General features: G+C 52.3%; 3 protein-coding genes across 3 annotated transcripts; all 3 read left to right on the top strand.

Annotated features, from left to right (window-relative positions):
- Positions 1-5,895: 5,895 nt before the first annotated feature.
- On the top strand, positions 5,896-6,316 carry ACO1O0_002556 (uncharacterized protein; the record flags this gene model as incomplete). The annotated part of the gene is made up of 3 exons (XM_083192022.1): positions 5,896-6,061; positions 6,130-6,215; positions 6,275-6,316. The coding sequence occupies 3 exons, from the start codon at positions 5,896-5,898 to the stop codon at positions 6,314-6,316; spliced, it is 294 nt and encodes a 97-aa protein (XP_083053236.1).
- Positions 6,317-10,395: 4,079 nt separating this feature from the next.
- ACO1O0_002555 (uncharacterized protein) lies at positions 10,396-12,293 on the top strand (the record flags this gene model as incomplete). Its single annotated transcript, XM_083192021.1, has 2 exons — positions 10,396-10,522; positions 10,543-12,293. The coding sequence occupies 2 exons, from the start codon at positions 10,396-10,398 to the stop codon at positions 12,291-12,293; spliced, it is 1,878 nt and encodes a 625-aa protein (XP_083053235.1).
- Positions 12,294-12,728: 435 nt separating this feature from the next.
- Positions 12,729-13,678, top strand: NdufS8 (NuoI/complex I 23 kDa subunit family protein; the record flags this gene model as incomplete). Its single annotated transcript, XM_083192020.1, has 5 exons — positions 12,729-13,000; positions 13,086-13,113; positions 13,177-13,269; positions 13,317-13,524; positions 13,602-13,678. The coding sequence occupies 5 exons, from the start codon at positions 12,729-12,731 to the stop codon at positions 13,676-13,678; spliced, it is 678 nt and encodes a 225-aa protein (XP_083053234.1).
- Between the last annotated feature and the right edge of the window lie 951 nt (positions 13,679-14,629).

The raw sequence follows: 14,629 nt of genomic DNA, 5'->3' as shown, positions 1-14,629 counted from the left end.
GTGAGCGTGAAAAGGCAGCAGTTGCGTGATGCGGGCGGAGACCTTCGAAGGACGGTCCCGGTACGGATAGAGAACGGAAGGCCCACGTTTAGCGGAACGATGAGAAACTAGCGCCAGAGGCATGGCATGGGTTTATTTCGCCCAGAGGGAATTCCCTATAGAGCCTTGGCACTACCTGACTAGTTGACAATCTGGTTCGTTTGACACATGACACCCCAAGCCCCACAGATAAATTGTCGCACCGCTTGTAAGCCAACCTCGTCGCTCTGGGTTCCATGACAGGCCTGCTTGAAGGCCAGTTTCTCCAAGTGTTCAGCATCCGGTCTACCACAGCCGAGGCTATTTTATTAGTATAGTCGCATGTTAAATATGAACGTTCTGAGCAACGCTGCTTGTTCGCAGCCTTTCCGTCGCAATCGCAAATCTGATCGTCGCACGCACGAATATCTGGTTCTTACTTGTCATCATCTGACGCACCTTTGCCTCTTAGAAAGAAGGAAATTAGAAAAGGCACAACTTCAGGCGCAGGTAATTAGGGGGGCGGGGGGGCCCGCAGTACCTCGTGTCAGTAGACGGACGGGGAGCTTTATTCACTCACAATCCAGGGCCGAGCAGCCTCTATAATTGTCTCTAGCGCCAGGAACTTTCGTTCCCCGTAGGACTTCTCAGCTGCCTCATCATGGGAAGCCAAAGCGGGAGCCGATGCTACTGCGGCAGGAGGTCTGATCAGCAGCTCGGTGCATTTCCCGCCACGCGAAGATAACCTACCGGCCTACAAGTATGACCATTTCTTGCGCAGTCCCAGCACGCTGCACCAGTATCTATGGCTTGCTCATTAGCACGGCAAGTTTGTTGTTCTCCAAAAATAACCAACTTGCTATGTGACAAATGTAGTCGATGGCGGGAACCGAATGTCTTAAAGAATATTCTAATAGCTTAGCTGTCTGTGGTGACCTCTTTTGGTCGGGCCCAATATGATACTATATTGTACTTATGGCACATTATGGTTCAAAGAGATCTATTTCGGTGTTTACCTTGTTGCCTTGTGTTCGGCGCGGGGACATGTCCATCATTTGTCCATTACTGCAGGGCCGAGCTCTTATCTGGACCGCACCGCAGTGTGACTACTTGAGGTGCCAAGCAAGAAGAGGAGCCTGTAAGAGTGCGCGATTGTAATGACATCTCCGGTGAATCAGATTGTGATTGGTCGTGGGTTGAGTTTCTCAGCAAGCCGTCGCCGAGCGAGCTGTAAGATCCCAGGCTTCCCAGATCAAGGCAGGGTAAGATTCGAACGCGGAGGCCAAGTCCGCCGCCTTGCATGTTGTCATTGAGAAACCCCGCAGCGCAGGGGCTTCACCTCGAAGTGAATTCATATAACCATCCAAATGACTTTTTGAAGGACCAGACTTAGACCGGACTAAAATTCCGCATAGTCACGATAAAATTCGAGTGCTGAGGCCAAGTCCGCCGCCTTGCATGTTGTCATTGAGAAACCCCGCAGCGCAGAGGTTTCACCTCGAAGTGAATTCATGTAACCATCCAAATGACTTTTTGAAGGACCAGACTTAGACCGGACTAAAATTCCGTTTAGTCACGATAGAATTCGAGTGCTGAGCCCAAGTCCGCCGCCTTGCATGTTGCCATTAAGAAACTCCGCAGCCCAGGGGTCTCACCACGAAATGACATTATATGACCCCAAAATGTTTATCGAACTTTGGTTTCCGTGCAAAGGATCAGCTAGAGAGATGTATATAGTACTTTAAGTCTAGAAGCCTATAATATGCAGGGTCGCGGGCCCATTCGGCTTCTCCGACATTCAGCTGATGATTGTAAGACTTAGAATATACTGTCGTGAACTTAGCTTTTCGAGTCCAGATAGGGAGCAGACTAGAAGAAAAAGGGGACAAAATAAGAAGAACTATATTAAGAAGATCCAAGAATAAATCATAAAAGTCTTAAAGCTTTAAGCACACCTTTCGAGTAATTAGTTCTTGCCACCTATAACGTCATCATATTAATATATATAGAGTTCTCAATTGTCAGAGAACGGATAGCAGGAGGGGAGTGAGGAGGTATAATATGGTGGTATCTCTAGGAAATTGTAGTGACCTTGTAGTTAGGGGGGAAATAGTGACTGTTATAATCTCCGGAGAGTGTGAAAAGGTCCCTAGTTGATTATCACTTATACCCAAGGCCTCACGTGGCTGCTAGGCCTGCCGAAAATAGAGTCGATAAGCTACGCAAAAATAACTAACTGCAAGTGATCGGGGAATTCCTCTTGATTCAATATCAAAATTAAGTCTAAATTGGCATCTAGGGCACAAACCTTCCGCTGTAATGTTATTCTTAAAAATTTAGCCCAGAGTTAAAACCTAGAACTAGCATGCGAGGAGAGGCAGATACATAACTACCTTTTAAATAGGTCGCTTGTATTATACCGTTTGAACGTAGTCTAACTACGTCTATGCTGCGATGATCTAAAGGCTCCTTCTTCCCTGCTTTCCCTTGTCTGATGTGGAGCCATTTCCGAGACTGGCTCCCGAGCTTCGTCGAAAATATAGAAGCTTGCGGCAAGTACTCCCTGGGTTATCTATATCGATATCGACTAGAAATCTAGCACTGTTAGAGTACGATGGTTTGAAGCTGGGGCGGCAGAACGCGAGGAGGACATTGCAGGGGGGCGGATTTGATGAGGCTTTACCTCCCAGGGGATGAAGCCATTAACACCACAACAACCACAACAACAGCAGGAAGTTTCTAAAGATTTGGTGGGTTAGGTTGGGTGTAATATTGCTCGTACAGATGATCGGTGCATGCGAAAAGTCGTCGTAGGCCATGGTTGCAGCCAGAGGCTGGGATGGCACGAAGGTCGTGGCTCACGGAGCAACAAGGTCAATGTGCGAAATGGGCAACATATGCGTCAATTGATAGTCAAGAATAAAGATTATGGTATTACTCATATGTGCGATTGATTCCCGTCTTATATACATAGCAAAAAGCAGTCTCGAGACCTTTTAGGTCGGGATTCCTTGTTGTGGTTCTCAGGTTGTAACCTTCTGACCACAAAAGCAACGAACGTCGGCATCCCCCAACACACTTAAAATTAAAAATTAGGAAGAATACTAATTATATACCGTTTTACCTATCAGGATTACATGGATCCCTCTTTAAATTCTGCCTATCATTAAATAGCTATACGCTTATAGCGAAAGGCGTAGAGGCTATAAATACTAAATATCTACGCTACGAAAATAAGATATACGATTACCTTCGGGACCTCTAGGTGAATTTCGTTCCGGTCTATCTCGGTATTATTAATCTCATTAAGCCCTACTACTACGATAGCGACGTATAGAAGTACTTTATATTCCTTAGTTATAGCGGGTGATTAGCCTTAAAAGAACTAGAGTAATTGATATAGGTATTGCTAATAGGATTCTCGCTACACTTAGTCGATTATATCAGCACCGATGTCTAAAACTTTGATATAGAGCCACGTAACGTGTTCAACGATAAACGCACTAGGAGAGGTATGATCGTGGACTTGATGCTGGCGGAGTTCCATACCCGATAACCTCTTAGATCTATCAACCTCAATGGTCAAAATCGAAAGAGGAATGGGATGTTGACGCCATGGAAGCATAAGAAAGACGCCTTTGCTGTCGAGATGCAATGCTTGCGGGCGAGTTTGTCATAACGTGGCTGATAAGCGAGTCGGGTACCTTATTGGGCTGGGCAATGGCAGGGAAACGAGCCAAAAATTGATAAGGAGCCTTAATAATTTTAGGTACTTTTTGTATATACATTCCGCAAAAAATACCGAAGTGCGCGACTCGCTTGTCGCTAGGGCCTGTGGTGCAGCAAGGCAACCGATGTTGTTCCATTGCACTCCTTCCAGCTAGACACTAGTTGCTGCCCTCACGACCAAATCATCTAATTAATATTACAGTAATCCTTCTTTAATTGATCTTAAAAGTTTGTGTCATCGTGTAATTATAGAGGTAGGCTTGAATACGTTCTTAGCTCTAGTTGTTGACCAAGACGGCGACTTTTAAGAGCCATGTTGGGAAATGTACCCGATGTTTCGCCAGGCAGAGATAGACATGATAAGCGCCTGCTCAGTTGCCTCCAGTTTCGGAGGTCAAGATGGTGAGATGTGGAGGGAGAAGCGTCGAAAACTGAAAGTAGACAAGCATGATACAAGAATTTGACGTGGGATCCCGCATTTTCCACTGGGTATGGTCGTATGTGACAGACATATGGAGTGATTTTGCTTATCAAGACCCAACGTCATTCTCTTTCCTTAGGTGCGATGGCATATCCCTCCTGGCGTCATGAACCGTACAATAGAGACCCCTTGGCAACTTGGAGGCGATGAACGGACTTCGTAGGACCCATAGACAGGCTGATGCTAGAATCTTCAATCCCTTAGGGTAAATGAAGCTTTCGGTGCAGATATCTTTACATACCTAGATCCAGAAGAACATCGATTAAGAGATGGGCGATCGAGGAATATATTCGTAGATTAAAAATGTGCCAAGTTCATCAAGACTTCTAAGAATCATATTTCTTTCAGGTTGGTACCAGCCCTGGCCTACTATTCAAAGGCTCGTACCTGTTCCGACATCAGTCCAGCCTAACCACTACCACCCACCAGCATAAGGGGTCTACTCTATATACATATATATAATCCCCTTGGTATTATTTGGGATATGTGACCATTCTATCAGAATACGAGTAAAGTGGTCCATTATGCAGACTTGTCCAGTATTATACGTATAGTAAGCGTCTATTTCACAGCTCATTTAAACTCTCGTATTATTGATAGCTGCCTCCGTATCCGTACAACAAATACCTATACCTTTTGTTTGATCCGATGAATGATCTCAGCTTACTAGGCAACATTAAGTCCATCAGAACATGACGGTTGTCCGCGTAGCGCATCAATCGTTCTAGATTACTTCGTACAGCCCCCAGCGATGATCCTCATAAGATCTTCCTTTTTTTTTCCCACGCCCACTCATCCCACCATCTCGCCGCGCCAATGGCATTGAACGAGGGCTGCATGGTGAATTTGGGATGGCACCCCCGCACATGCATGATGCTGGTACCCGACGGGCTGCTAGCTTCGATTGGTTCAGCCTCACGGGCCGTCGATGTGCCAAGGCAAAGGACGGGTAAGGAACCCGGCGCGGTGGCAGCGGGGAACGGGATGTGGATGTGACGGATGACACCGGACCATTTCCCGGCTTGATCGGGCCAATGAGGGCGTGTAAGCCACATGTACAATCAGTGATCGACTGGCCATGCAGATAGCTGGAAGAAGGACAGACTGTGCCTGTACCAGGAACTGCCTGTCTGCATTTAGGCACCCGTGCGCCTCTCAATGAACGTACATGTATCGACGTGCGTACAAATGCAGACATGCCTGCTGCCAACTAAACAGCAGCGGCGATCCCATCCAGTTTGGAGATGGGCCACCGCCGTGAACACGGCCGCCATCAAGCCTCGCCTGAATAGAGAGGGATATCACCAAAGGGAAATTATCCCCAATGTTTGCATGTGGCCAGCGCACCCCATAGGCTTGCAGCTCGGCCAGGGGATGAGCTCTGACCATCCAGCGGGCCAACAACAAACAGTCCCAAAGGCTCGATGAATCCAGCTGGGGACATACCCGTGGTTACCATGTTGATCTCTCTGCGGGTTTGCAGAGAGTGGCGGTGGGATGGGTTCGTGTGAAGGCTGGCGAGGTCGAGGAACGTGTATAAATATCCCCCGTTCCTCCCCTTCTCGAGGACAAATCTTAGCATCATCGACATCCTTCACTCCAACAATACCAAAGCACCTTCCAGACCTTTATCTTTATCAGGACCAACACCTCCCAACTCCTTCAACATGAAGTTCTTCGCCGCCGTCGCCCTTCTCGCCGCCGCCGCCATGGCTGCCCCGACTGAGGTCGAGGACCGTGGCGAGTACGTGCCCTGCGGTAGCACCCTCTACAGCAACACCCTCTGCTGTGCTACCGATGCCCTTGGCATCATTGGTCTCGACTGCGAAGTCCGTAAGTAGAATCCGCCTTCCTGAGAGAACTCCCTCGCCATGCGATAGTTGCTAAAACACCTACTCTAGCCTCCGAGACTCCCTGTGACGCTGATCACTTTGCTGAGATCTGCGCCCAGAAGGGCCAGCAGCCCAAGTGCTGCGTCGCCCCCGTTGTAAGAGATAACCCTGCTCTGTACCATATCTCACCACCCCGCTGACAATCATTATGTAGGCCGACCAGGCTCTTCTCTGCGACAACCCTGTTGGCATCTAAATCGCCATTATAGAGCAAGAAATCAGGGCTCGTCGCCAGTTATACTAGTAATGGGATGTATTGCGGTGGTTGTCGTTGGATTGCTCGCAGAGCTGTTAGATGAACGGAGGAGTAGTAATAATAGCAAGGGGTAGAAACTTAATACACGATCAGATATGGGATGAAAACATGGATACAGGCATCTTTTAGGGACTCGTATTTTGAAATACCGACTGCACTAATGCCGAGCAGCTGCGGCTGAGAGGAACTGTTGGCTGAACGTGTAATGTGTATGCAGTCGATCGACCAGTTGGTCAGCTTGGGGCATGTAGAAGCCGAAAGAAGCCCACATTGTACTTTTTCGGCACAGGATTGACCTGATGCGGAACGGGCCCGGATTGGCCACAAAGCACATGTATACATGTACCGCACAAAGGCCATGGACACCTCATCCACGGCCGCCCCATTAACAGACTCGGCTGTGAACACCCCTGCGAGGAAGACGGCAGTTGGGTCCCCACTGATCAACCATCTACCCGACCGTCCTCGCCCGCCGCAATCCGCGCCGTCGTTTCTGTGGAGCCTCAAGGAAATGCATGCAAGCCGGGCATGACCAGCTGGCCAGCCAGGCCGGGGAATATGAGGTCGGGCCCAGCCATAAAGCATGCCCAAAAAGTCACAGTATGGGGTCAGACGCATGGCCGTCCTGTCTATCCCAACAGCCATATTAACGGGCTTAATGACATCAACGTGGAACTAACCTCAGTTCTCAATGTTCCCGCCGCCGCGATCCGTAAGCTTGCTGCACATGTTCCGGAAGAAATAATCCGGCAGGGAGCTGTTGATGCCGGAGATCTGTGCCCCTTCGAGCCCTGCCGCAGGCGCGTGTTAGGCAGCGGACGCATACTACATACGTCGTATGCATGGATAGCCGCTGATGGTCTGCGCAGCTTCCTCCTCGGTCAATGCGACGGGGTGGCGTAGCCGTGGCCGACTGGAGTCGCGCTGCTGGACTTATTCAGGAAACCCGATTCCTTGAGCACCTCGGGATTCCCAACTCGCTCCCTGGTGCCAAAGCTGGAAGGGAGCTCGTCAACTTCTAGTGTTAAAGGCGTTGGTGATGCGTTTCCATTCCTTGTCCTAGAATTGAGGCCATATACATGTACTCGGCACGTTCTTAACGCGGGCTGCGCTGCAATAGATGATGAGAGCCTCGCTGATGATGGGCGTGCTGGTCATTCAGCGGCGTCGCTCGTATATCCCGTCCCGTTGTAACTCAAGTGTCCCATCTTGGATAGGGTGATCGGGTATCTGGACCTGAGTGATAGCGGTAGGGATGCAGCCATCGTCTTGAGATACCGCCTCAACAGCTCATGGCTAGTACAGCCTATATGCATGGTGATGATATACCCGGTGTCCCGGAGTCATCGGTCCAATGACCAATAGCTCAGTCTTCCCAACAGAGTAATCGGTGTCACCCGGTCAATCCAGAAAGCCGGAGACTTCCCCGGCGAGGAAAGCCGTCGCCGGAAGTGGAAGCTTTTGCTATGTCCAAAGCGTAGTTATTTGACGAGAGAGACGAGCCAAACCCTCAACGCCGATGTTCCCCTGCCATGGCCTCTTTCAAATCATCGGCCAGCACCCCTTGTATTCTTTTGAGGTTCGCCGATTCATTCTTACAGACTCGAAGTCTTTGTATGCCTTGACTGACCAACCCTACCCGTCCCGGCGACCTAGACTCCTGAGTCTCAGAGTGACAGAGGACGTGGCCCTGGAACAGCATCACGAACTCGGTGCAGAGGCGGTGCGTTTCGGCAGCAATTCAGTTATAAGAGAAGCGAGAGTCTAGACTCTAGACTCCTTTTAGCAGTGATGGAACACCTATCGGGCAGCTGCTAATTCACTGTCAGGGAAGGAAGTCCCATTTTCATGACACCGGGCACTGAACCGTGACCTAACTAGATACAAAACGAGACAAGGCGGTGCGGGGAAAGCTGTAGGCCATCAGCCTCGCATCAAGCTTCAGTCATTCTTTGCAATATTAAGTCAACCCTGTTGCAAGCCGCGTTGTTTTACACTCGAGCTGGCAGTCAATAAGACACCGCCTAAGACTGATTGACGGTGGCGTGGTTATACGAGAGTCTAGAACTCAAAAGACGACATGTACGAAGTAGTAGCATGCAGGGCACCACCCTCTCGCGGTCGTCTTTAAAAGTGTCCCACGACCACTCCTTTGTGGACTTGGCCGCCAAGACTTCCTACCGTTCAACTCACGTATTGCGCAGACCCCGCTACAGCATCATGAGAATCCTCATCGCCGCCTCGATTATATCAGCCCTGTCAGTGTAAGCCAGCAATACTCCACACTATCCCCCAGGGGGAGATATTTCCCAGGCTTACACGCCACCAGGGCCTCGGCCGACGACAGACACCCATGCCCGACGTTCACGTCGACAACGTCGGTCTGCTCTACGTGCATCCGCCCCATGTGCATGGACGTGTCGACCATCATGCCCGGATGCGGTTGCCCGCAGGCCGTCCCGACCGTCTTCACGGGTTTCCCCTGCGACCGTGGCTGCCCTGGGGGCTGCGCGGGCACCGAGTACGTGACGGCGACCAAGATGCCTGATTGTGAGCCCGCGCCGACCGAGGGAGCCTGTGTCTGATGACCAAGGCCAGGATGGTGGGTGGCGTCAGGTGAAGCGAGGCCATGTTTTCGGTTTTAAAATAGTGGCGTTGCGCGGTTTGACGGCGAGAAACACGCGAGAAACAGATGAGATTCTGTTTGCTCGGACCTTTTTTGCATCGATCGAAGGCGCGTGTCGGGCATTACGGTTATGTATCCCATTTGGTCATCTGCTAGAGGCCAACATAACCCGGATTGAAATCATCCCGTTGATTCCGAGACTCAGTGACCATGGCCAGTCAAGCCACGCTCGGTGACAGCTGGTGACCTCACCTGGTGATCGAATCCATGCTGCTCATGACGGATATCCTAGTTTCGGCATTGCTTGATGGTGGCGGATACGAAGGGGGGAAAGGGACCAGCAAACTTTAACAACATCATGAGGCTGGGGCACGAGGATGTGGACGGAAACACGGCGGACACCAGGCAGAGGTGAAGCTGCTAGCAGCCTGGTACAGTGTTCAAGTGATTTAAAACTGTAGGTATTGTCCTGGTTCCGTGGGTTAATACAGTGCGCAGTGTCTATATTTGGCCCCTGCGCTGTCAGGCAACTAGTTAACTAGGTACCTTACGAGTGTGACCGGGCAGCAAGTGGAATCATCAACTTAGGGCCTATTTTAGTGGGCTGCCGCGTGGACTCCCGCCACAATCAAACCCAATGTGTTTCTGTGTCCTGCATGGACTGGACAGAATATCGGGTAATAATGGTACATGTAAAGCATTTATGTAAGAACCCAAACAACACCTGGGATGACTTCATCGCCACACATAAGGTGGGCTGACCAGCTAATGATGCCCTCATTCAGCTGACACGATACTCCGTACTTCGTAGAAGCAGTAAGAAAGCGACGGATTACGGCCCCGTCGGGCAGCCAAGTCACAGCGGGCCCGAATCCGAAACGCCAGAGCCAAGTTCAAGGCACCACTGATGAGTGGTGGCACTGACTGGACTGAACAACACAGCCACGCCACACTGCTGACGTCGTGTTTTCGCCTAGGCAGTGTCGTAGTGTCGTCGCCAGCAGCGTGAGCTCCGACGGCGACGTGAACAAAAGCTTCAGCCGCCGTGGTCGGCTTTTTCTTTTGTCGTTTAACTCGCGCGTTGACGGCCGAAGCCACGTATTCCGCTTCGCCTGCAAATAGCACCTCTTGCTTTTTATAGCCTCTTTTGTCTCGGCCGCTGACTGTCGCCCAATTTGAAAGACACTGCACTCAATGCACTGGACCAACTCAACGACTTCGACGTCCCTTGCTTGGACCCTGCTGCATCAGCCTCGCGTGTGACGTCGACAGCCCGCCACGGCAACATCTTATCAAATCCTCGACTGCCTCATCCGCATTATTACCTTGCCTAGCATCTTCACCTCCTCCATCCGCTTCGCCCTCCGCACATTCACACCGCTCATCTTCAGCCATGGAGGCCAGGTCTCTGGCGTCCCTCAACTACCTCGCTGCCAACCCTCCACAATACCCCTTCAACCCCACCGAGCAGAAGCAGGAACCGCTGACGCTCTACATTTCGAGAGTCCCTGGAACTAGAGGTGAGTCTTTATTGATCCAGTCCTCATTCCATTGGCGAGACCCCGTGCTGATCTGTCAGATGTCATCCTTTCACCTTTCAAGCCCCAACTGAAAAACGTCACCGCAGAGGATGTCGCCAGCTCGCTCTACTACATTCACCTCGATACCTCTAGACCCAGCTTATCTGGACCGCCTCCTGTCAGATGCGATGAATCCGGCCTGTCCAGCGACGAAAGCAACCCCTCGGGACGGGTCATCCCCAGAAAGCCCTTGCCAGGCAACGCACGTCCACTAACGCCAGATGACGGCCCGAGATTGCTCAACGTACCTCTGGATACCGACAACCAAGGCTCACATCCCACGTTCCGGGAATACTTGTCTGGTCCACCAGCGCCATCTCTCCAGGTCCCTCCTCTATCACGGGGAATGGAGGATTCGGGCGTTGGTCTCGCTGACCCCTCCTCAGACTCACAACCAGACGCACCTCCAGCCCCCGTACACCGGACTCAGATGCCGGCACGAAAGCCCCTAGGCCACGGCAACACGCGAAACTTGTCACCAGGACCCAGCCCCGAGAAAGCTCTACCTCTGCCACCTAGAGAGGAGCCGTTCAGTTCCTCCGCGCGACCATACTCTCAGCAGAGCTTCCACGAACGCTCTGACGGACCAGACTACGATCGACCTCATGAGGAACGCCCATGGTCTCAGCAAGGCGACCATCGGGCACCAGCTCCGCCTCCACATCGGGAGAAACTAGCTCGGCCACGACCATACTCGGTCGGCTGTGCACCGCGCCAGCCCCTCCCTACTCAAGGATTTAGTCGGTCCCCGTCACCCATCAAGCAGAGCGAAATCTTCAATCTCAGCCTCATCCGCCGTGACCCCAGTTCCAGCCACCAGTGGAACGTCGGACGCATCTCGTCGCAGCATTTTGACTCTACCGCTCCTTCGCGCTCCGAGGATGGAGTACCGGCGATCCGCCCACCCATCGAAGTCCACCTCGAGACCTCGGGGTATGCCAAATTTCGAAACATGCCCACTCGCAGGAGTAACGACGCCTCCGCGCCCCAGATCGTATCCGAAGACCGTCACCAGCACGAGAATGGCACCTTCTCGCGACAGGTTCTTATGTCCTATTCAAAGAGCTGGTCGTCCACTTTGCGGCACAAGCTCAACCGCCTCGACAAGCAACGGATGGGTCACTCCCGTGGTAATAGCGCCGTTTCCTTCAGCTCTGCTTGTCCAATGGGGGCCGATCCTGAACCCACTACAGCGATAGGACAACCTGGTCCTGGAATGAAGCCGAGGGGTTACATCTTCAATAGTCCTTGGGACGGGCGGTGTGAGTTCCGAACAGGCAACGCCGGCCGCAGCGTGCGGTGCCACCATATCCTACACGAAGGCCCGGCTGCCACATACAACCCCCTCGTTGCCGAACAGCAGGCAGCTGGAACCACCCCGCCCAATGTCGCTTCCGCCATCGTCAGTGAGCTGCGCTTCAATCTTCCGAACTCCGAGGTAGTGGGGGCGGACGAGCAGGGTGGGCGTCATCAGCGCCTCGGCAATCTGCGTAAATTCTGGAGAAGGGATGATGACGACGATGACGACGATGAAGAAGAGGTCTCGCCTTTTGATGTCAACCTTGGGAGAGAACGTGCGGGTGGTGGCAACCGTGGCAAGAGAGCCAAGCTAGGGAAGTTGATCATATACCACGACGGGCTCAAAATGCTGGATCTCGTGGTGGCGGCCAATATGGGCGTTTGGTGGGGCGCATGGGAAAAGAGCTTCTGATTTGATATCCGGGCTGATTTCGCAGCGAGTTTGTTTTGTTTGTGATTTCAATATCAGCGATGCAAGGCGCCGGAGGCGGAAAGCAGTCACCACATAGCACGGTAAAGCGACACAAGAACAGACCAATACGTTGATGTCAATAGTTGATAGAATGAACAAAAAGATATGCTAAACCCAATTTTTCCGACTGTTCAAGGGATGAATCAAATCGAGTCGCATGGGAGTCGACGTTGGTTGATGTTAGGAATGTTGCACGTGAGATATCACGTGACTAGGCTCCGGCCAATCACGGCTCCTGCCATTGTAATACCCGCAGGCGACCTCACAAATCTCCATCACGTCAAGCTGTCGTCCGCCTTGAGTCGCTCAATCCAACAACCGACCCCCCTCTCCCCTCCCGCCAACCCATCAATCGGACCGGCCTCTTCGATCACAATGGCCCCCTCAACGATGCTCGTCCGCCAGGTGCTCCCCCGCGCGACCGGGGCTGCCGTCCTCTCGACATCGACCCGCGCAGCCGTCGTCCGCCAGCAGACGAGAGGGTACGCCACCCCCAAGGGCCCGCCGCCCGCGAACTTCCGCACGAGCCAGCGCGTGGAATGGGCCTGGGAGAAGGACAGCACACTCGACAGGCTGGGCAAATACTTCCTCATGACGGAGATGGCGAGGGGCATGTATGTGCTGCTCGAGCAGTTCTTCCGGCCACCGTATGTTATACCGCAGACCCCTCGCGCGAGCGAATTGGAGCCATTGAGGGCTGTAGCGAGCTGGTAATGCTGACCCTGAGCGCAGGTACACCATCTTCTACCCCTTCGAGAAGGTATGCCGGATTTGAGAGCTTCCGAAGCACCCAGCAACGAACAGCTGTGGCTAACTAGCGCAGGGCCCCATCTCCCCCCGATTCCGTGGCGAGCACGCCCTGCGGCGGTACCCCTCTGGAGAGGAGCGCTGCATTGCTTGCAAGCTCTGTGAGGCTGTGAGTTCACGATGATACAGGATACCGAGAATTCCTATCGCTAACAGGGACACCAGATCTGCCCCGCCCAGGCCATCACCATCGAGGCCGAGGAGCGCGCCGACGGCTCCCGCCGCACAACCCGCTACGATATTGACATGACCAAGTGCATCTACTGCGGTTTCTGCCAGGAGTCGTGCCCCGTCGACGCCATTGTCGAGAGCCCCAACGCCGAGTATGCGACCGAGACACGCGAGGAGCTGCTGTACAACAAGGGTGCGTAGCGGACGACGAGCCCCGATATACCCCCTTCCCCTGTGATTTGCGTGGCATGCATGCTAACAATCTTGCAGAGAAGCTTCTGTCCAACGGAGACAAGTGGGAACCCGAGTTGGCGGCCGCCATCCGCGCCGATTCGCCCTACCGATAAGGGGTTTCCTAGGACGAAAAGCAAAAACCTACGCATAGCCTATTCCCGAATTTCCTTTGTACCAACCGTGGAATCTTTTTGTTTTTTTGTATTTTTGGAGCAGAATGGGAGTGTGAGAGTAGACGGGGGCTACACGTTCGGGGCTCCTGTACATATATCTAGAGCTCAAGACATGTCTTCATGACAACCCACTTGTCGCTGTGATTCCCAGAGCATGTTTGGGCGCTAGAAGGTTGAGCGCCCTAAATAACACCAAATCTTTTCAATGTCCGATTCTCATTCATTATAGATCCACGATTACAACGGTAGGCACCGGCCCTCATATCCAAAACCGCAGACAAGGCTATCTAAGCAGCTTACAGAGTCCATCACTCATCGTATCCAGAACAAGGGCCCACCCGCCGTCACCACCACCGCAAGCATCAGCTCCATCAGCCCAGTACCGACCTGCCTAATCGACTCATGGTACTCGTCACCCGTGGGGTAGAACAGACACGAGCATCCGACTTGCTCGCCCAGCCAAACTCGACGCACAGCCCGAACACACGGCCCGCACTGCACTCCTATGACCCAGTCGTTTCTCTCGCCGCTCGCCAGGTACAGCTCCACGCCGCCCTCAGCTCTCATGGCCGCCGCCATAGCTTGGTGCCTACCTCTTCGACGGATGAGTCCTCCGAAGCTACGTGCTCTTTGTATGGCTGCCAGGCGGGTCGGAGCCCGTGAAGCCGCGCAGGCCGTCAAAGTCAGCGTTGGCAAGGTTCTGCTGGGGTGCTTTGGTGCCCCCGTCGCAGTACAAAGTAGTATCAGGTTAGTAGTATTAACTATATAACATCGCGGGCCGAGATATATTTTCAGACGTGGCTCGTAGCAACTGTTTACGTACGCCTGATAACATGTCGACACTCCAGCTTTGCCTAACACATGTTCCTCGCGTAAATCACATGTTGATCA

The sequence above is a fragment of the Amphichorda felina genome (genome assembly GCF_050947745.1).
Source record: "Amphichorda felina strain 45539 chromosome Unknown scaffold_2, whole genome shotgun sequence".
NCBI classification, from domain to species: domain Eukaryota; kingdom Fungi; phylum Ascomycota; class Sordariomycetes; order Hypocreales; family Bionectriaceae; genus Amphichorda; species Amphichorda felina.
This window is presented reverse-complemented; position numbering and strand designations above follow the sequence as displayed.